Genomic DNA, 23,870 nt, shown 5'->3' with positions numbered 1-23,870 from the left:
GGAGAAAGAATGCCATTATTTCATCAGTAATAAACTGCATTTGTGTTAAATACTGCAAAAAATATAACTTCATCCACATAACAAATTTTTCTGAACAGTTCTACAGAACAAGCACTCCTGCTAGGGATTAATCAGTGAGTTTAAAAAGTGTTAACTCTAAAGAAAACTGACTAAGATACTTTCCATTTCAAACCAATAGAATAAAAAATGTCCAACTTGATCAGGTTTTTCATTTCTTCCTACTTCAGTCTACTGCTTTATTTAAAAAGACACTGTCATGTATATGGAAAACCACTGAAATGTTTTGGTTTGCTGGTTTTTTTCCACAGGATTTTAAACACGCATTAAAATTTAGCTAAATATTTTTAAATTATATAGGTAAAGCTATTCTGAGGTGATTTGTTTTATCATTAATGATGTTTTCAATATGAAATCCATTTCCAAAGAAAGGTTCATTGAAATACTTAACATGTAGACCCTTGCCTTTCCAGACACATACCCTCTGTGGGACGCTTAGCAAAGATGCACAACACATTGAGCAGACTGTCAGAATAAGAAGTAATTTCCAGCTTTGGACAGAACAAACCAGATTTGTATTTTATTTGATATGTGTAAATCTTTTCAATCTTCTTTCTTACTGAACTTCCAGGATTGTGTTTTATCTACCTAGCAGTTGCTACCATCTTATATGTCTGCTACAGCACAGGAAACAGCTAAGATAATAGTAATCCTTGTCCCACATCTCTTTTTGATCAGCTACAAGAATGAACAGGTTCCCCAGAAACTGCTATGCTTTATTTGCTGTTATATAAAATTCTGGCCTCCACAAGGATTACCTCAGCCCTGCAGAAGGTGGGAAGGGAAAGAAAGCTGAAGGAAAACCCATTTAAACACCTGGGCTTGGTTAACTTCATGTTAACACAGAGGTCACTCACTAGAATTTCCATTTCTAAAGTTACAGATGTTAACATCTTAAGTGCTCGTATTTGGAGAGTCTCATGCACTGCAAAATGTCCCTCTTCTCCCTCATGTTTTGTACAAGTAGTTTCCACTCTGCTTCTTTATGAGACACCGTTGTAAAACATTTGATAGAGCACACATTGTGTTAAATGTATATTGACAAGATAGAGAGTTACATTTTCTTGAGGTGAGTATACTGGTTTTATCAATATTCTTTACCACTGATGGTGACCAATACCAGCAACTAGGTGTTTTATGCAGCTGCCTTTTTAGCTAATATAAAATAAAGCACAGAATATTTCTAGACTCACTGTCTTCTCTCAGGGCAGGATGACAGATCTATTACTGCTTATGACATGAAGATTACCTATCTCTTTACCTAAGAAAGAGCAATAAGCTCCTCAAGAACAATAGTAAAATGTCTTCTCAAAACACCTTTGAGTGTCAGTGGACATTTTCTAGCTATTACTGGGATCTTAGTCTTCAGTCAAAGGATATTGGTGAGAATGCTGGTAAATCCTGATTTTGCAGAATTACTAAAATATCTTTGTTCTCTTTCCTCTTAAACCAGGAAGGACTCAGAAACTACCATATTCTTTTTAGAGGTGTCTAGCAACATAACTTTATTGAATAGTTCCTTCATTATGATTAGAATTGTTTATACCAAAAATGGAGGTTTTTCTGAGAATGTACATGCAGCCAGTGTGTTTTCTAGTACTGAAGAGACAAAGCTCATCAAGTAGCTTAGCATATTCACTCAGATACTTTAAGGTCTTTCCTGTGAGAAAGGTTATTGTATCACACTGCAGGTAGAAACTACTAGAATGCAGCAGAGCCTGTGCTTGCTTGTTATAGATAATTGGAAGAACTTAGCAAAAATAGTTCAGTAGCTGCATTTCCATCACCATCAGATTTCAAAAACGTTAAAAAAAATTATTAATTTTTACTTTTCAAGTGAAGTTTACCTGGTTTTCCCAGTCACAGAAATCACAGACTGTTAGGGGTTCCAAGGGACCTTGAGAGATCCATACCAGATCTCCATGCCAGAGCAGAACCACCTAGTGTAGGTCACACAGGAATGCATCCAGGTGGGTTTTGAATGTCTCCAGAGAACGAGACTCAACAACCTCACTGGGCAGCCTCTTCCAGTGTTTTGTCACCCTCACAGTGAAAAAGCTTTTCCTTATGTTTATACAGAACATACTATGCTCCAGCTTGTACCCATTACCCCTTGTCTTATCATTGGATATAACTGAGAAGAGCCTGGCTCCATCCTCCTGACACTCACCCTTCACATATTTGTAAACATTAATGAGGTTGTCCCTCAGTCCCCTCCAACTTAAAGTGACCCAGCTCCCTCAGCCTTTCCTCATAAGGAAGATGTTCCTCTCCCTTGATCATCTTTGTGGCCCTGTGCTGGACTCTTTCAAGCAGTTCCCAGTCCTTCTGGAACTGAGGGGCCCAGAACTGGACACAATATTCCAGATGTGGCCTCCCCAGGGCAGAATAGAGGGAGAGGATTACCTCTCTCAACCTACTAACCACTTCTTATACAACCCAGACTGCCATTGGCCTTGTTAGACACAAGGACACATTGCTGGCTCATGGTCATCCTTCTGTCCACCAGAACTCCCAGGTCCCTTTCTTCTGTCCCGCTTTCTAACAACTCAGTCCCCAACCTGTACTGGTACCTGGAGTTGTTCTTTCCCAGATGCAAGACTCTACACTTGCCCTTGTTGTAATTCATTAAATTTTTCCAAGCCCAACTCTCCATCCTGTCAGGTCCCTCTGAATGGCAGCACAGCCCTCTGGGGTGTCAGCCACTCCTCCCAGCTTTGTGTCACGACCAAACTTGCTGAGAAGACACTCTGTCCCATCATCAAGGCCATTGATAAAGATGTTGAACAGGACTGGTCCCTGACTCCACTAGTCACAGGTCTCCAGCTGGACTCTGCACCACTCTACACCACTGATCAACATTCTTTGGGCTCAGTTGTGCAGCCAGTTCCTAATCCATCTCATTGTCCAGTCAGCATTCACAATCCTTTCACTTATCCAGTCAACACCCTAACACTAGAAATACCCAGAGAAGGAAAATCAAAGAGTTTTATATTTCTTTATGTAGAAAAATTTTACATATTTTTTGCAAATTATCCTAATTTTACCAAGTAGCTGCTTTCCTTGTGATTGACAGAAATATCAAGAGAAGATGAAAAGAAAAAAGTGTCCAAGTCTCAGGAGTTTACATTAACCTATCTTTTTTGATAGCAAGTCCTTTGGTCATCATGCTGTGCTTTGGTCTCTCTTACACCTATTTATTTCTCCTGAAGAGCACTAAAAAGATGCTTCTAAAAATAATATGTTCTTACCATTAAACCGCTATAAATAAGCTGGACTCAAAGAGGGACCATCACCTTATTTTTCTCATTATATTAAGTTTGATTTTTTTTTTCCTGTTTGCTTTATTTTGCAAACCCTTCACAAGCTCTCTACTTCACCAAAGATCTGCATCACTTCCATCCTGGATGAACTGCAGCTGCTACCAATTACACCTGTTTCATTGTATTTTCCTGACTCTTTTCTTCATGTTTTCTGTCTCTCTTTATAGAGAACTTAACCCTGCCTGCAGTCTATAAAGGAAGTTCCCTTCCTTTCAAATTTCAAATAATTCTTTAAGTTCTTTCCCCTCTGTGGCAATATTTACAGTAAGCCATAAAAGTAGCAGATAGCAAATGAGAACTCTATGAAGAGCTAAAGCAACCACTGCCAAACATATGCCAGTAAACAATTACATCTAATTATAATTTTATCCTTCATCATCCCTTCTTTTCCAACCTTTGTAGCTCCTTGTATATTATATCATGCTACTGCTCAGAACATAAAGGAAAACACTCATTTTTTTTACATATTTCATAAATAATACATTATTTTTGCATAACTTTGTTTATGTGAAAATTAAATATCCCATGGTTGGTCAGACTTTGCTTCTTTTTCTCATTATGTTTAAACAGCAGTCTTGAAAAATGTGCACAGTTGTATGAGTGCACATATATGTGTACAGATCTTACTCTAGGATGTCATCCTGAGGGTGGTATGTCCTTTTTGAGAAATTACTAATGAAGCAGAAGACAAAGGTGCCTGCTTTTCTTTTAGAGGCACATTGTGCCTCTAAAGTGGCTAGCTTATAAGCACAAGGCACACAGAGATGTGACATATAATATGATGATAGGAACATACTTTTTAAAATTAAAGTTTATTTTAAAATAAATACATGCATGATCATTCACTGAGGTTCAGCTAAACAGTATGTCACTCCTTGTGCTGCCATAACTTCATTACTTGCCACTGCTTTTTGCAGTTCATAGCCTATTATCTGAATGATTTCCAAACCCTTCTGAGAAATCAGTGTGTGAGCATACACTTCACTGGGAAAAAATAAAAGGCAGTTATATCCTTGTAACAGAGAGACTCAGAATATGGGACCCACTGATGGCTGTCTTTTGCTTTAACACACCTAAAATAAATAGATATAAAAGCAGCCCAAAGTTGGTTTCCTCCTGTTGTATTGCTTAAGTCATTTGTCTGAGTAAGGAACGCATTTCATGCCACTGGAAAAAGTACTCTCTTTAAAAAAAAAGACTCTAAAAATAAGATTAAAATATTACTTCTATTTTGGAAAATTAGATTATAAATGTGTTTCTAAGATAGGTCCAAGAGGAGAAAAAGTCATTTCATAAGAACATGCTATTGTTCAGAACATAACAATTCATAGTGAAAATCTCTAATGCCTTTAAGTAGCATAATGAGTAAAAATATTCTGATTAATCTTAGTTTTAACTGTGAAAAGCAGTATATTCAGAGTTTAAAGATCATAATCTGTCAGAACCAAAATTAAAATCTGCTATTAGTTTCTTGGATCACAAAAGACTTCGCAAAAAATCACAACTAACTTCAGTCACATGTAATGAGTAATTGACTGTTTATAAGAGGAGGTAACTAAAACTAAGACTTTTTCAGTAAGACAACAAATACAAGAACATTGTAATAACTCTGGAATTTGCAGAAGGACTCCGTTTTCCAAAACCTTCTCTCTTTGGATGCCTAAAAACATCTGAGTAGTCAGAAAATTGGATCTACAATTCTTATTTGTTATATATTTAGACATGATTTGTCTTATTATTCCATTTGCCTCCTCAGAAGTATTAACACTGATGTTCTTACATAAAGAACCTCTACAGACTAATAATCCTGCATAACTATTTCTTCCTTTGTCTAAAATGTGCTTGACATAGGGAAGCAACAAACTCTGTATCTATGGAACTGTAAGCTTTTAAGGTGTAGATTTAAGAGGTTAAAGGAATTAAACATCAATTGTTAAGCCATCTGAAAAAAATGATGGGTCCTCTTTTTCAACAAATGTATGAGCCAGCGACCATATTAACTAAAATTAAAAATTTGGATGAGTCTTTGCAAGTTCAAGACTTCCCAAGCCATGGATGTCCTTTATCTAAATGTGAGCTGTTTCCTACAGCAATCATATTGTGTCTTAACTTCAGATGAGAAACGATTGCTCTTGCCTGATAATATGCAATATATGCAAATCCCCAAATACCACAGTGTAACAGACTCTTCCTATTATTAGTCTTCAAACTAATCCACTCCTCCTGCATTCCATTTCAAAACAGCTGCAGACAGTCTTCCATCTGCAGTTTCATACTCTCTAGTGAAGATGATTAATTACACATTCATTTCAAAGCTTTTTGCTCCTCTGCTTAATACATATTTACAAACACTGACATTTTACTTACTATTACACTATTTAGAACTTATTGATAATGGTAATAGGGTATATCTGTTTAAATACATGAAAAGTATAAAGCTATTTTAAAATAAATGTTGAAGCTCTTCAGTCTCAGTATAAAAGTTTGTCCAGTGTCTATCACACTGCAGTGATTCTTGGACCTTCAAGCATGACTTAGAGCTGTGTAACCCGGATGCTTAATTCTGTAGTGGTAATAATTCCAAACTGACAAGACATGACAGGCTATTGAGCTTTTGCATATTCTGTTATCTGCTTAGTGCACAAGACATTCTGGATATCTTCCACAGTCAGTAAAAAAGGACACCATATCAACAAAAAGGAAGAAAATGAATCCCAGCAAAATCAGGGAAAAAAAAGGACAGGCTCCTCTCCTTTTCTGGAACATGCTGAAAAATACAGAAACATTAATATTTTCATGAAGGCAAGAAAACAAAAAAATATTGTTTCCATCCAAAGCAATTTTAAAAAGACATTTATGAATTTCTAAAAGTCTGTTTCTCTAGTATTTACATAAAAGCACACTCAAGAAAATCTGCCACTATATAGGCTACCAGAAGTACATAGTATTTAAGTAACAGTTCAAACTTATCAAATAAAACCAACAAAATATACAGTGCCTCAACTCCATCAACAAAAAAACCCAAAATAAGCACCTCCTTATGTCACTTTCAGAAAATAGAACCCCAAAGCAAACAAACAAAACAACAACACAAAACAAAGAAAACCCACTCCATAGTCTTTTCCAGGAAAACAACTTGCATATGTTTTCAAATCATGAATCTACTCCAGTGTGTTGTCCACCTGAGTGAAATTCCAGAGATGAAAACTCCTAGGTGGAAAGGTTGGACCTAAGGTTTTCTGGTGCTATAACAGAAATACTGTCCACATTGAAGTCAAAGGGTCCCACAACAATCCTTTATTCAAATTCCATTCAGGTTTTAGGTTGTTTGTTTGTTTGTTTCCTTTGGCATACTTATGTTGAAATTACATGCCTAGTATGTCTACTTCTGGGTTTTTTTCCTATATTTCAGATGTGAGATTTAGAACCCAAAGTGTTTGCCATGTAAGGCTCAGTGTAATTCCATCAGGAAAAAAAAATGGCCTTTTTGCCGCTTTATTTCCTCTCATTGGGCTAATATGACAAATTCTGGTTTATGTACTAAGTGCAGAAAAAGATGATTCAGCTCTGGACCTTTAGATTAGATGTCAATATTGAAAAAACTAGTATTTTCTTGCTTTAAGAGTCTATATGCTATTAACTGTCCTCTCTGTTGTAGACGTTTACCTTATACCTAATGTTCCCACAAAGAGGTGTGAATATACATGGCTTTTTACTATTGAAAGTACTATTCCTTCTTAAGAGATGAGTTTCCTGTGTAACCAGATATTATTTTAATTGAAACATTGTAATAACAAAAGGGATAACAATTCCTGCTTTTTTTCAGATCCAAATTAGATAAATTAATAATGTATAGAAGAAGCTCCAGTAACTGCAGAGATTGTGAGAGGTAACAGGCTACTTGTCTGTATTTTCTGATAAGGCAGGAAAAATTGAGAATATGGTAAATCATTACCTTTGCAGTACATTGTCATCATCATTTCAGCTTTAAGAACCTTGTAACATCAATAACTAGGTTATTTTAAAAAGTATAATCCACTATTTAAAAAGTACCATCTAATACCAGATGCTAGGGGTTTTTTTTTATTTATTCACTAACAGATTTCTCAGAATAATAAAAAAAAAAATTAGAATTATGTTTTTTCCTCATTAGAACAATTCACAAGCCAAATTCTGGTCGTGGTTATTGCAGTAAACAGCAACACACTGCTAATTCCTTACTGCTATTGCTTGGCTAGATAAACCAACAATGCACTGTAGAGAAAAAAAACCCAATAGGGCTGGTTTCTTGATACTCACTACAGAAACAATTAGTAAGCATTAAAATTTAGAAACACATGGATGTAATAACTAGTTAACATGGTAATTTTCTTCTCATATAAACACTGTTTTTACAAGATGGTAGCTACCAATGTGCTACCAAAAGCACAGGCTTTATCAAAAACTCTAGTAATCCCAGCTGATGACATGAAGCTGTGGACAGATTCTCCAGGTGCTATCACTGAACACGCTATTTTCACTCTATCTTCTTCTTAGATCCAACAGTTCTCTTTGGCATTAGTGAGAAAATCCTAACAGACAAGCTCCGGATAAACCACACCTAGTTAAGCTATACTAATACCGCTAATTCCTGTTTTCTTCCACTGAAACTGTGGAGGTTCCTCTGGATTTTTCTGCTTTCAGATTTAAATGCTAAATTCAATGCACTCTTTGCCCATCTCTCAATTGACCCTGTCATGCTAGAGATTGCTGTGACTTTGCAATTTGAAATGCATTTCTATGGCAATCCTGAGAATCAGAATGATTATAAATGCTGTATATGATTGAATGGTGCATGGCACTGTGCAACAACTAGAGATTAATTAAATTTCAAAGCAAAAAAATATATTTCAGTAAAGCTTTAAGTTGCCTACAGAGTCATCTACATTATCATCTCATTTTGTATCAAAACCGTTCATTTTGGCTCCATGTTTTATTGCTTGAATGTTTATTTATTGTTTGCTTTCCTGCTTCTGACTGTGTTAGTGATGAATTTAAAAAAAAAGCCAATGTATACGCACCTACACAGATAACTGATACCTCCTACTCAGCAAATCAAAGCACATGATACTAAGAACCAACTAATAAAACCATGCTTCTAGTGAAGGGATCTGTACAATATTAAACCTGACACTTTATTATTTCTTCAGTGTTAAATCAACCACTAAGTCTCCTTACTGTAACTATATTCCAGCATTTTGTGAACTTTTTTCCTTGTAAATACAAGAGATTGTTTTTTTAAGTTTTTTTCAAAAAGGTGGTGGAAGAGAAACTATACAAAAAAAACCCCCAAACAAACAACACAATAAACCACCAAAAATGTCAAAACGAAAAGCTTTCCACCAGTTTCAGAAAAAAAGGCATTAAGTGAGGCTTAACTTCATTGGGAACAAGTTGCCAGTATAAAAAAGAGTCTGAAACTCACACACTTTTCCTGAAGTGCCTGACAAGAGACCTGGTCTACCTCACCTAACACACAACAGGGTACGAGTGAAAAAGGCAACTTCCATTGCTAGTGGTTCCACAGCTTCTTCCTGCTTTCCCATTTAAAGTCAGTAAAATAGACTGACTAATCCAATGTCAGAATGAAGAATAACAGATCAGTATAATCCTCTGATTGTTGCCAATACACCTGCAGGTGCTGGTGATGCTAAACAGGCTTTTTAATTACATGTACACAACAGTGCCAGAAGGCACTGTAATAACGTCTAAATGGAAAATTATTTAGATGACTGTATCTATCAGTTTGTGATCTCCATTTAACAAGACTTGCCAGTAGCAACTTCAGCACAAACCTTGAAAATTGCCCTGAATTCTGGTGAAAAATCTGAAAATATTTGTGCTCTGTGAAATGAGCAGGTCTGACAAATGCCAGACAAAAGCAATACACAGCACAGTACAGACACACATAACATGGCCAATATCAATCCATACTCCCTTAACTTTGTATGAGATTCTCTACTGTTAACCAGTATGCAGCAAATAATTTCAGTCAAGTTAACATGACATGAAGAAATTTGCAGATGGGAAACCTTTGCAACCTTTAGAGTATGTACAACTTTTTAAACACAATGGATATAAAACCGGTCTCACTTTACACTGCTTTCTTAATTTAATTAATTTACAAGGCTCTCCTGACTTTCTGCAACCCCCCCAAAAAAGTCAGAAAAAACCCCCTCTGTCTTCCTGATAAATTTTTTGCTGTCCACAACATGTTTATCCTGAGAAAAGTTTTCTTCTTAAGGGAAGACAGAATAACTTGACATATGTATTGCATGATTAAAAATGCAGGTCTTTGTTTCAGTTAGCTGGAACAAAGACTGGTGGATGTTGGGTAATAGGGTCATTGGTTTAAGAGAGCCAGGAACATTTTAGCACTAGTGGTAGGGAAGTACCCATCTACAAGTCTGAATAGTAAATAGAGTTGGCCTGGGTGTAAATGTGAGATTTTTAAACGAAAGAAAAAATTTTGGACAGAACTTCTTAAAGTCACCCACAGTTCCAGTCATATAATAAATCTATGAGTAATTCTGCCATACTCATGTGGCCTGTTAATTTGATGTAGTACATGGAACTGTAAAACCTTGCATTTATATTATTGTCTCGTATCAAGCCTTCCCATTCTGCACAGGCTGAAAATGAGTTGGAAAATGGGTAAGAATAAATGAAGGAAAAAAAAAGTTTATTAAAATTCTCAGTAAGGAAAAGTGTCCTGAGCAAACTATTAACTATAACCATAGCTGTTTTTAAACGAGTTTTTGCATTAATGGTTTCAAAATTTGCATTTATAATAATGTATCTATTCTAGGAATAACATGGGATTATTCCTTCATTTAAGTATTTATGTCTCTATGTTATTGTGACTTAGTTCTTTCAGCAACTATGAAGGTAGTTAAATTACTTAAATTTAAAACAATATCAAATTTCAGACATGGGAACCAGGTGTGTACAGTAAGACTACAATGTGCCCATTGCAAGGAGGGAATTACATCTGTGGTAACATGTGGTCTGAGTAGATTTAAAAAAATTGTTTCCCACATTTTAAGCACTGACATTCCCTTAAACAATGCAAAGGTCTGGAATAAGTAGCTATTTCAAACCCATCTATTGCAATATACAGTTTGCTTCCAATTCTTCCAAATACTGATGGTGTAAGATAAAATGACAAGTGAAACTTTGAAAGGTTTTGAAATCCTTGATTGACTAAATCCATAGATAAAATGTATAGGAAGAAATGTACTTAGCTGTGCCAGAGTACGATTAAATTGTATTTGTTCCGTGTCTTAATGAATTTTATTAACACTTTCTCAGTTAAAATATTTATTCTTCTTGCTAAGGAGCTCATACTTCCTCTCTGTCATTTCACAGCTCAACACTTGATGCAAGATGCAAAATTACAAATACACAAATAATAAAGATAAAATTTTCTAAAAATGCCTGTTTGCAGATCTTAATTTAACTGTATTGCAGAATTAACCAAACAGAGACTTAGAAGAGAGTGCACTATCATATTTAAAATGTTCAGTCCAGTTTAAAAACTACATTTGACACATTGATTTAGGAACCAATGTATCATCAGCCAACGATCCCATGTCTGTTGAGAGAGGGAGGAAAAAGTGGAGGTAGCAGCTAAATTAAATGTGTGAAATCACTGTGGCCCTTAGGCTTTTCCTTTGGGAGGCATTTCCTTCTTTTGACCACTTATGTGAGATTATAAATCTGTGTGACATAAATGGCAAAATCATTCATCTGTGAGGGGATAGGAAGAGCCAGAAAACAACCTGCATTGCATAAAAAAGCAGCACAGTGATTTTTAACTATTTTATGCACAATCGATCTCTGAAACAGAACTATGAAAGACTACTGAAAGTGCAGAATTATTTAGCTTTATTTTTTGTGTGCAAATAAACAGTTCAGGTGTATTTGTACATGGTGGCAATGAGTGCTTGTAAGTGGTTAAGTGTACAAGTGTCTTACTGGCTAGGCATGCAATCTTTACAAGCACTTCCGTTAAATGCACTTTGCATTTTTCATTGTTTAAATAAAAGGAAGTTTTCCAATATCCACTGTAGTACTTAAATTCAGCTGAAGTAAGCATAGATTAAGCCTTGAAGAAATGTTTTATTCTGATAACAAATATCTTGCTCAAGAAGTGTCCTACTGCTTTACTAGCTGTACATACACTGATTGATGTCAGACATTATTCCAAGGTGTATGATTGTAATTGGTTCTATTTAGCTATAAAAGGAATAAGTAACTATTATGTTACTTACAGAGCTCTCAAAAAATGGCTTGGTTAAAACATCATTTAGTTGTGATGAAAATGCATGCAAACGCCAAGGCTCTCTGCTATGAACTGCAGTGCAGTCACTCCGTGTTTTTTTGAGTGTGTTACTCAAGTTAAAACTCCACGACTGAAACTGGGTATTGAGCCAGGGCAAGAGTTTATTTAACCCCAGGCTAAATGATGATCCTCTTAAAAACAAGGAGCAAACATATAAGTTAATGGTGTCTGATAGCCTGTATTTCTCAGCAAAGCTGTATGCAGGAATGGTGTGAAAGGGGAAAAACATTTGACATGGTGGTTCTGCTTTTCCTGTTAGCACTGGCTTCAGAAAGAGGAGAGCTATCACCCACCTTAAATACTGGTTTACAAAGGGAGCCAACAACAGCATAGAGGACTGAATACACTGCATTTCATAAATGGTTTAAATCTGCACTCTTGGTTCCTGTATTGTTGGAAGCCCATGATATTCCAAGTGATTTGAGCTTAGTCCAGTTGGTATAAGACAGTGATTACACCAGGTATGTTTTCCCCTCTCCCTTTTTTTCCCCTCCTAAAAGAAAAACAAACATGACCACTATCTTCACTGGTCCACATAATGTAGCTCTTAGGGTGGATAAGGATCTGTCTCTTTAATTTTTCTCCTTGAAATAATTGCATTTGGAAGGCAAGCAGAAGCAGCACTGCAGTAGGAGTACTTTAATAATGTCATTGCAAAAGAACTGAACTGTACCAAAGGTGAAGAGTATGCAAGATGGGGTTTGAATTTGCAGCATCTTCTTCTGAAGAAATAAGACATTAATCCTACAGATCAGTTTTCACCTTGCTCTGGTATATTTAGCTCACATTTTGATGACTACAGCTCTATTTCTAAACCTTTCTATCACTGCTAAAGACTATAAGCACCATGGGCTCTTACTGTTATTTTTAGTGAGATTCCTCGCATTCAAAGGTTTGCTATAGTTTCAGTAAGTATTTTAATCTAGATGCATTTCTTGTGAATACAGTAATTCTTGGAGCCATATGTAAGTACTTAACATTTTGGCATTCTTGCTTTCTTCAATAAAACTTATACCACAGCAAAGAATCCACATTGAAACACTTGTTCTGAATCTCTACCTCTATCCCTGAAGTCTAAAATATCCACTAGTTAGACATAACAGTAAAATATAGAACAGCAGAAACTGTTTTTTTTTTACTTTATGTCATTTGTAGTCTGTTATGTCATCACAAATCTTGTACCCTGATAATAACTGGCATATAACCAGGCAACATTCACTTTATTCTATGGTATTCTATGCAGGAACAGGGAATAAATCTCACCTATAGTAATATTTAACAATAAAAGAGAACAGTACTATATATAGATGCCTACTTACAGCAGCAGAAGGAATTTTACTCACTGCTGTGTGAGGATGGCTTTGTGGCAGGCTATTCACATCTTTTAATAAGTCATTATCATCATCATCATGGCTTGGCTTCGCAAATGAAGATTTCAGAAGGTCTCTCCCCAGGCTTGCTGCAAGCGCGCTGATGGCTGAAAAGGCCAATGTGGGACAGGCAGTGCAACTGCAAAATGCACAGCAGAAAGTCTCCTGTGAGGGGACAGCCAAGGCATGGCTCTTTCTGCTCTGTCCTTTCTCCTCAAGACTGATTCTACTGTGTTCTCAAAGGAGGCAGAAGCTCAGTTATGGATGGTGTCTCCATGTCTCCTGACTGGAGACCAGAGTGGACACTGCTGGCAGTCAGTATGGCCACAGCTGAGGGATTGTTTCTCCTTGTATCTCCTCTCTGGGGCTCCTCTGTTGCAGCACCCGATGGCAAGTTCACCACAGAGCACAATCTTAGGGAGGAGGTGATCCTCCATCCTGGACATGTGCCCTGCCCAGCACAGCTACATCAGTATCATCGCCTCCATACTGGTGACCTCTGCCAAGGGACCCCTTGCAAGGACAGGGACATTGGTCACGTGGTCAGTCCATGGATGTTTAGGATTGCACAGAGGCAGCACTGATGGAAGTGTTCAAGGAGTCGCAGGTGGTGGTGGTAGACGACCCATGATTCAGACCCATACAAAAGAGCTGACAGTACAGTGGCTCTGTAGACACTGATTTTTGTACTTTTCTTCAGGTGTTTATTGCTCCAAACTCTTTTATGAAATCTTTCAAATGCACTGTATGCTTTTGCTAATCTGGTGCCTATCTCTTTGTTGATCTTGGCGTCTGAGGCAATAATGCACAGCAGATAGCTGAACTGCTGGACTGTGTTAAGCTCTGATTCACCTATGGTGATGTGGGGATGATGGAAGACTTCCTGTGGTCTCTCTCCCTTATTCTCTCTTCTTTCTTTATCAGGGATGTGGATTAATAGAGAGCATCTGTTATTCAGTTTAATTGCTGAGCCAGTGTTAAACCGTGACAATTGCTGAACCTTGGACTACACATCTGGCATTGAAGAAAGTCTGAAAATGTTCAGACCATAGGTTCAGGATGGAGGTTTTATTTGCAAGAAGCATTTGTCCATCTGCACTAAGCAGGGGGCTTTGGACCTGGTGTGTGGGTCCATACACTGCTTTCAGAGCTTCACAGAGCCCTCTGTGATCATCCATAACTGTGCATAGTTCAGTCTTTGCTGCTAGGTTGATCCACCACTTGCTCTGGATGTCTCGAAGTTTCTGTTGGAGCTCACTGCATGCAAGATGAAAAGCTGCTTTTCTTACATGGCAAGAGGGCTGAGCAAGGTGTGCTTGCTGAGCGGTTCTCTTCTTTGTCACCAATTCTTGGATCTCTTTGTTGTTTTCATCAAACCAATCTTTGTTTTTCTTTGAGGAGAACCCTAGGGATTCTTCAGAGGACTGCAGGACACTATTTTTAATGTGTTGCCAAAGAGCTTCAGGAGAAGGATTTATGGGACGATCTAAACGTCTAGATTGAAGGTTTACCTGGAAGCTGTTTTTCACTGTATCTTTTTGAAGATTGTTAACTTTGAGCCTACTCCTTGGGATGCCACCCCTCTTAGGTTTGGGATTAAAATAGGGGGTAGGTTTGCCATCACACAAGGAGTTGCTCTGTATGACATTTCTCTGGCACACTAAGACATAGTCAATGAGGTGCCAGTGCTTGGATCAAGGATGCATCAGGTTGTCTTCAGGCTGTCTTTCTGTTGGAAGATAATGTTGGTGATGGTGAGCTGCTGCTCAGCACAAAGCTCCATCAGGAGACGTCCGTTGTCATTACAGTTTCCAACACCATGCTTGCCTAGTACTACTTTCCAGGCTTCATTTTTCTTTCATACTCTGACATTGAAGTCATCAAGGATTATGATCTTATCAACTGCAGGAACCTTTTGGGTGAGGTGGCTCAGGTTGGTGTAGAATTTGGCTTTTTCTGCATGGCCAGCTTGGAGGGCTGGGGCATAAATACTGAAGAGAACAACGTGTTGCTTGGTGTGTAGTGGGAGGTGTAAGGAAATAATGCGATTGGAATGACCCGCCAGCAAATTTTTGAGTTTCGAGGCTATGGAGTTTTTAATCATGAAGCCAATTCCTGACACATGTTTTTTGGGTAAGAGTATGTAGCTGGCACCATGTTCTTTAAGACTGCCTTCCTCATGAAGATGAACTTCACTGACAGCAGCAATGTCAATGTTAAGTCATCAGAGTTCGTGAGCAATTAGGGCAGAATGATGCTCAGGACGCCCACTGTCCGCTGTATCAAGCATGGTTCTGACATTCTAACACGTGACTGTCAATCTGAACACACCTTTAGAGGCAGGTGTATCTCTGTGTCTCTGTCTTTTTTTGACCACATCAGAAAATGCCCATTGACCAAGGATAGCTAGCCAGGTGGAGGGTGGAGATGAGCTTTGGTTAAGCCACGTTTTCTAGGCACCTCTCCATGTGGAGCAAGCAGTGCTCTCCTTGAAAAAGGCTGCTTGGTTACTCAGGATGCTGCTCAACAAGACTGACATCTGCTGGGTCAGTCTCAAGTGACCAATGTCCTGAGCTGCCTGCTTGCAGGGTTGGGTCTGCAGCTTCCAGTGACCCCTTTCCCCCACTGTTTCATTCCCGACCTGCCGCTGCAGGGATTTACAAGTGTGGGTTTATCCCTTGGGACTGCACTGTGGCTTTTTTAGGTGAGGCACAGCATGCACAGAACTGGCCCCACCCTTTACTCATAAGGTTCATCTGCCTGGGCCCAGCAAGCTTGGATAGTGACAGTGAAGTCCTCAGGATGTTGGTTTAATTAGAGTGTCCTTCTCTCGGATGGATGGCCTTACAGGGCTAAGCAAGCTCCATCTGCCCGGGTTTGGAGTTAGAGTTGTCCTTCTCCTAGGATGGCTGCCTGAAGGCTGCTGAGCCCATCCTGCCCAGGGACACACTTTGTCTGACCCTTCAGTTGTGACCTGTCTGGCATGGGAGACCCTACTGGAGGCAATGCCCCTGCCAGCAGAGCTCACAACCTCACAAGGACATGCGAGCTCCACCCACATGAAAAGGGCATGCCTGTGGAGGATTTAATAAGTAAAGATGTGTCAAAAAGATGGTTAACTGTTTACTTCTTGTTCATGACAGTGTGCAGAGGAACCATGCTGTCAAATTAAGTATCACTGAAATTAAGTAGACAGGAGAAAACTGTAACATCTGAAGTAGATTTTGCTTTGAAATAGTCCTAAATATCTAAATTTTAAGAAGAAATGCACAACAGAAAGTGAGATGCCCCATGTATTAAACTTCCTCTTGTTTCAGTCTTTGTATTCTGGACTAGTCCCTGAAGACAATAATTTCATTTAAGCCACAAGTGTAACATAACCCAGCACTAGTTAGGCTGGTTTAAACCAGTTCTGAATAATTCACAAACAAGAGTGATCTTAGCTGATGAGTAAATTTAGTTTTCATGTCTCTTTTTCAAATTTTAAATGTACATTTATTTACAAACAGCAAGAAGAAAAAAGTGTGTTAAAAAAATATTTACTTAACTATAAATTAATTCCCCATGAAGATGATCGGAGGGCTGAAGCACCTCACCTCTGAAGATAGGCTGAGAGATGTGGGGTTATTCAGCCTGGAGATGGCAAGGCTCCAGGGAGACCTTATAGCAGCCCTCCAGGAGGCCTACAGAAAAGCTGGGGAGGAACTCCTAAAAGGGCATGGAGTGACAGGATAAGGGGTAATGGTTTAAACTGAAAGAGGATAGGTTTAGATTAGGTTAGACTGGACTAGACTAGACTTGATTAGAGGGTAGATTTAGATTTGGATTAGGTAGGAATTCTTCCCTGTCAGGATAGTGGGACACTGGAGCAGCTTGCCCAGAGAAGTTATGGGTGCCCCCTCCCTGAGGGTGTTCAAAGCCAGGTTGAATGGGGCTTGGAGCAACCTGGTCTAGTGGGAGGTGTCCCTGTCCATGGAGAGGGGTTGGAACTAGATTATCTTAAGGTCCCTTCCAACCCAAAACATTCTGTGATTCTATGGAATCAGCAAAGACAAAATCTTCAGCTTCTATATTAAATCACGATCCCCCCAGAAGATTAGCTGTTCCAAGAAAGCTCCTTACCTACAAATCAGGATGTCTCTAGGTATCTGGCCTACATAGAGACTTATAGCTACTTGATAGATGGGAAAACAAAGGAGTATCACAAGCACTGAACTTCAAAGAAAACTCAACATAAAATTTTCTTAAGATGATTTTATTTTGAGCATCCATGACATGAGAAATCTCTATAAAAGGGAAGCTGCAGGAGCGAAACTTACCCAAATGCACAGAAGAAAAGCTACAGTTTGAGAACAACAATTTGATTCTAGATTTTTCTATATATTTATGTTTCTAAGAATATGTGGAAGGTGTCTTATCAGATAGTGAGATGTCTAGACACATTAGAGAATCCCACTAGGCACGTAGATGCCTGAATATATACAGAATGGTCCTGTCAGATTCAGGTTCTGTAGTCTTTTATTCAATGATATTTTGTTCCACGTTCTCAGAATTCTGTCAGATACAGAGACAATCCATACAGGCCCAATGAGCCTGTATGATCCAAATAATCCAAGCTATATGATCTCGCCCAGTTGAATTTAAACCTTGGTCTTTGTGTAAAACAGCAAGCCAGTGTACAATCCATGAGTTCATGTTCCCTAGTAAACTATCATGACATGATGTATGAAAAATTAGCTTTTACCACTGATTAAAATTAGCTTTCACCGCTTTTTTCAGTGAGAAATTAACATGTTCTAAATGTGTTTCTTATCAGTCTAGAAAATCACCTGGAAAATACATACTGTGTATGTGTACCAGTTCCACCCTATAAGTTGGAGCACTGGTCTCATGACTTTAGTATTCTAACAGCATTAAACCCCTCTCGATTATGGAATTAATAATGAAAAAAAATTATGCCTGACTGGAAGACCCCACTTAGGATGTGATTATGATGTGAAATCACAATAATGAAATAATACAAAGGCATGGCTGTGAGAGCCTATCTATAATTGTACAAAGATGCTTTCTGTAAGCATTCAGTGCTGTGTTGAGTATTCTCTGTGACAGAGAAGTCAAGAGTACTAAAGTGTTCAAAGTATCTTAATTATGAAAAGATCCATTTCCCAGTTTACCATTTAATGCAAGTGGAAGGTAATTCCAGTGTGACCTACACTGGGTGATCCTGCTCTGCCTGTGGGGTTGGTCTCAATACTCTGTGATTCAGAGAGTCTATCTCTTGAGGTTCCTTCCAACATGATTCTGTGATTCTGTGACTGCACATGTGGATCAGTCAGCTACTGAATGTGTAAGCATCATGAAGCTCCATCTTACTGTTGCATAATGTCGTTCTTTTCCTTAACTCCATATGAACTACTTGCAGAGAGATTAGGTGGGTACCTTTACATTGTTATCATCCTGAAGAGCAAAGACAGCTTTGACCATTCACTTTGTTGGCAAAAATCCCCACTTATAAGAAATTACAAAACAGGGTTGAGATCCATCATCTTTGTTCCAGCAATAGAAAGAATTTCTAAAAATTCATTAGTAGAGTTCAATAATGTCCTCAGCTATCAAGTACTGCTTAACAAAATAACACTAAGAGCAAATTGGAGTACACTGCTTTTATAAATTGTATGCTATTACTATCTGCACTGACACAGTAACATTTATCTAGATACCATTTTTAGGTTGTTTGATTTTCTCTCTCTCTGTTCTTTGAAATACTTACAGACCTTCAAAATGGCTATAAATAGTCATGTTTATACACTTTCATCCTGGAAAAATTAGATCTGAAAACTGACAGGTCCAAGCATGACAAATAGGATGTTTGTAAATCTGTGTAAACAAGTAATACCAAACAGATTATTTGTATGCAGTTTCTTTAGCTGTACAAACTCAGATAATTTTTTTATTTTAAGTTTAATCACTGCACTGTAAAAATAGGCAGAGAAGTTAATTTCTAACAAGTGATCAAATGACGAGGAATAACCCAAGGGACCCAGTCATCTGAGAACTCAGCTCCTGATTACACTCATGATTTAAAAGCTCATGCAAGGCCAGGTTGGATGGGGCCTTGAGCAACATGGTCTAGTGAGAGGTGTCCCTACCCATGTAGGGGGATTGGATCTTGATGATCTTTAAGGTCCTTTCCAACCCAAACTATTCTGTGATTCCATGATGTGAAGGGAGGCTTAGAAATATAAATGAGGGTGACTCCGGTCTTAAAACTATGAAGCCAAACTGCTGATATTGATACATCAGGAATCCAGACTGTCATGGGCTTAACAGTCTACCAAGAAAACTTCTGTGTTATTTGAATAGCACAAATAGCCTCTGCTACTTAAAATTCTGAATCTAATTTTGATGCAGCTGGTATCTTAGGGTCCTTCTAATTGATAGTGAGTAAAGGAATAAAATGAGGACACCAAGCTAAGTTAAAATGAGACTGTTGCAGCAGAACCATATGCAGGAGAGATGCAGAGAATAAACAGTACCCCTGCTAGAAGACAAACATTCCTAAATATTTAATAAGAAATCTTCCTTTTTTTTGGTAATAGTCTGGGTCCTTCAAGCCCAAGCTGCTCATGCACACACATATATTTAATTTTCTGCCATGTTCCAAACCCCCATCCTTCTGCTTCCCCTCTTCCTGGGAAACCATTCCTATACCCTCTCTCCCCATCCCTGCTCCTGAGAGCCTTGCTTTACCTGCTGTGCCTGGGCATGCCCAGAGAGGGCAAGCACACACCTGGCCCTGGTGCTGGGGCTCTCACCAAGTCACAGAAGGCAGGCTCAGCCTGAACTTTTGTCCCACAGTGGGAGGAAATAAGCAACTGGATGAGACACAGCATGTCCACATCAACAGAAAAACACAAAAAAACATACTCCTGGAATATATCCAACCATTTCTCCATTTCTGTCCCCCTGGATTCAAAATAAACCTTATATGTTTTTCATGGCCAAACAGCAGCCACTGGGATAAAAGAAGAAGACAGAAGGAGGGAAATGGCAAGACAGCATTTTCCCCTGTTTGCATTTCCCAGATTGCATTTCATCTCTCCCTTGAGAAGGCTCCCATGCAGTATGTGACATGACAATCTGTTGTATGTCACATGTCACAAGACATGTGACAACATGACAATCATTTGTATGATATACTCTTGTGGTTTGTTTGAGTTTGGGTTTTTTGTTTGTTTGGTTTTTTTTTTGTTGTTGTTTAAATTGCTCATCTGGATGTCTGCTTCTGCATGAGAGAAGAAAACGTATTCCTCTCTCACACTTTTACTGTGCAGTGTTCCACTGTAGTGATCTATTCATATTTACTGACTGGAAGAGAAAACAAATACCTAAAGAATAAAATTTTGATTATTATTATTAAATACATATTAGTTGTTAATGCACTCTGTGGATGTCTTACTTATATTCAATACAAACATATTTTTATGTAAGCACTGGTGTTAACAAATACATATTTAGGAGTACTGTATGTAACACAGAGCACAAAGATAGAAAAGACTTTACTCACCAAGCCATCCTGATCCAGAATTGGGTATACACATATCTGTTTCAGCACTGGGCAAGACAAATCCAACTACAAAAACTTCAACCCCATCAGCCATTAGGGCCATTCCCAACACAAAGAAGAGGGCCCACTGGAAACGACCATGGCCACATTCTTGTATTATCAGTTCATATTGCTGTGCTAGCTCTTCTTCATCAGCTTTTCTCTCTGTTTCCAGCTCATGACGGTCCTTATATTCATCGTGCATAGGCTGACCTAAGGCCACCATGCCATCCTTGCTCTGCCCCATGCTGGGGATACCCTGATACTCCCCTTCATAAATTTCATCATCTTCATCATGCCCTTCAGTTGCTTCACTTGATCCTTCATCATCGTTAGCTTCTACACTATAATTCCCTCTTTGGGCATAGTAATCATCATCTTCTTCCTCATCCTGAAATCGGCTATAGGACCTCTGTGTGTAGCCATCCTGAGCTTTATCAACAGCTTTATTAACTTTTTTCACTGCTTGCCTCTTCACTTCTTTGGCAATATCTTTCGCCCCTTTCACTAACGAAGTCCTGTCTTTGTATGTTTCCTCCATCTTGTATCAAAGGACTGTTGTTAGGCTGCAGAGGGACCTGACGAATACTGGTTAGAGTATCTATTGAGTCTTGGACAGCAGTAGAAAAAACTCAACCTGCAAAATATGAGAGAAAAAAATTTATACTTTGCACTCTCTTAGTGACTGCTTCACACTGATATGAAACCACACCAGTCTTCATTTAAGCACTAGACACCACAGTTCAGGACTTCAAATACACCAACATGGATTTTCTTCAGAGATGTAATTATCCCTGGATACAAGGATAATGTTCTGAAGAGCAAATACCCAGTTTCAGAATGAAATTTATTACTCTCCGTCCTTTCAATTGATAGTAGTTTTTATTCTGAAGGAAAGCAAGCAGTTCTATGCACCATACAGCGTGTTGATTCTGTCTGAAATGTCCTTCCCCATTTCAGCTTCCTGCTGTGATATAAAAGGCTACAAATAATAGCTTTTCTCTAAGTGAGTAACCATGAAATATCTGTCTTCTGTCCAGCCTCTCACTTACACAAATCTTGCAGGGAGTTAAAATTCCTGAGATCTATACCAGTCTCTCAAAGCTGACTAAACTTGGTCAATGCATTCATAGTGCGTTACGATGAGAGGTAAAAGGGAAAAGATATAAAAAGACATTAAAACTCAGCAATACTTAGTCCCACACTAAAAAAAAAAATCAGCTCAGGGAAATGGCTGTCTGGAAGCAGTGGCACTTTCACGCTCTGGAGATTTCCAATACGCAAATCATGGACAGGCACATTTCTTTCTCCCTTGTCCATAGTAACAGCAGAAGCAGCTGGAGAAACTATATGATCAGCTAATTCACCCTAGAGTGTGTTAGTTAGCATGAGCTCTCATCAATCTAACTCCATTAAAGCACCAAGGCATTTGTCTCAGTCCACCTCCCTGCACCCATTCTGTAGTTTTTATCTCTTCTTTTATGCAGCCCCAAGATCACAAAGAGTATCTTGCAAATTTACCAAAGTCTAATAATTCCCCTCTTTTCTGGGCACTTTTCAGGGATATCAGCAAGGCAATTTGCACATCACAGAACTGCATGATCACTAGGGGTGGTAGGAAGAAATGGAAGCAGCATGCAAGCAGAGCGAGGGAAGAAATGCAGGATCCTTTGGCAGCAATCCAAAGTTAGAGCAGCTGAAATCAATTACAAAGCTGCACCATTAGTCATATGTCTAAAGTTAAGGATGGGTCAATCTGAGCACAGCAAAGGGATTGCAGAAGCCTCAGCTCCAGGAGAAAGCAGGCTGAGATTTCTGTAGCAGTGCTTCCAAGAAATCACTGCCTGCTTCTAGATTGGGGAAAAGGTTATTTTTAACCATCATCATTTTAATGATCTGTTTTCCATCATTACCTCAGAAAAAGCTGCACTATTACAGCCATGGAGGCAGTGAGATGTAATGCAGGATTAATAATAAAGGGCTGGAAATTTCTGAAGCAGACCCTATTACCCTTGCTAAGGTAGTGTGCGCTGTCACCCAAGCTCCATGGGAGAAGCCCAGTGTCAGGCTTTGAGAAACTTTCCTTCACTCATTCAGTAGTACACACTCTCCCCAGACCTATATTCCAGACATCAGTTTTAAGACTGATACTGTTTTGAGGAGTAAGAATTGCAGACTACATTATATAAACTAAGAACATAATGTGCTTCTGATAAAATAAAACCAACCTAAAATTCACACAGACATGGCTCTAATACAACATAAGAAGCAAAAAGATATTCCCCTAGCTTTTTTTATAACTGTAGAAATTCACCTCTAGTGAGAAATGTTCTTATTCTTAGTCCTTTCCTCTACATTAATTTTATTCAGTCTGAATGTTTCTCAAAGAAATCGGATGTAATGGAACTATTCAACTATTCACAAACTGAAGCATTTACTGGAAGAGAGATGCAGCCTTAAAAAAGCCAGGATGTAATATTTATGACTGAAAACTGTAGGCTGATTTTAGGATACATGATGTATCTCCTAAGTAGGTCATCCTGGTGAATCTTTTATGGCGAGGCAGTCTCTCTAACTACGGCTTTTCAGTTTTTGAGGTGCTCCTTGTAAGTTTTCTTTGTGTACTGGATTAGGAACCTGATCCTTATGTCACCTGTGTGTGACTACAGCTCTTACTGTACATTCACTACATATGCTGTAGATTTTTACAAATACAAGAACATAATGTACTCCTAATAAGTACTCTTTTGAGTGTTAATGATTGCAAAGTGACCATTTTAGACTATTTTAGAGTGTGCATTCACCCTATTTAACCTAAACTGAATTCCTCTAATTCTTATATTACTGCTTTGGTTTGTTTGTTTTATTCAGGGAGTACAGCCTTTATTTGAGGACTTCTTGCTGTCAAATTCCATTTCACTGTGGGGTATGTCTATAGAGGAAAGATAGCAAGAGTTTAAGAATACTGATTGAAGATACAGTCTAAATGCCACACTGGCAAAACCATGAGGTAGGTACACCTACCTCACAAGTTTGATAGACTTTAAAAACAGAGATCTGCAAAAACAGCTGATCTTACACTGTAGTTTATGATCGAAAAGTGTGTCAAT

The 23,870-nt window shown here is 38.4% G+C and overlaps 1 protein-coding gene across 1 annotated transcript in view; it reads right to left on the bottom strand.

The window, feature by feature from the left end:
* Positions 1-23,870, bottom strand: part of SV2C (synaptic vesicle glycoprotein 2C) — a 115,074-nt gene that overhangs the window by 65,700 nt on the left and 25,504 nt on the right. The window contains exon 2 of the mRNA XM_071730658.1: positions 20,722-21,397. Within this exon, the coding sequence (XP_071586759.1) occupies positions 20,722-21,301 (580 nt within the window). The 5' untranslated portion in view covers positions 21,302-21,397. The remainder of the gene's footprint in view (positions 1-20,721; positions 21,398-23,870) is intronic.

Source organism: Heliangelus exortis, chromosome Z (genome assembly GCF_036169615.1).
Source record: "Heliangelus exortis chromosome Z, bHelExo1.hap1, whole genome shotgun sequence".
Classification (NCBI taxonomy): Eukaryota; Metazoa; Chordata; class Aves; order Apodiformes; family Trochilidae; genus Heliangelus; species Heliangelus exortis.
Note: the sequence above shows the minus strand (reverse complement) of the source record. Positions and strands in the feature narration are given on the sequence as shown.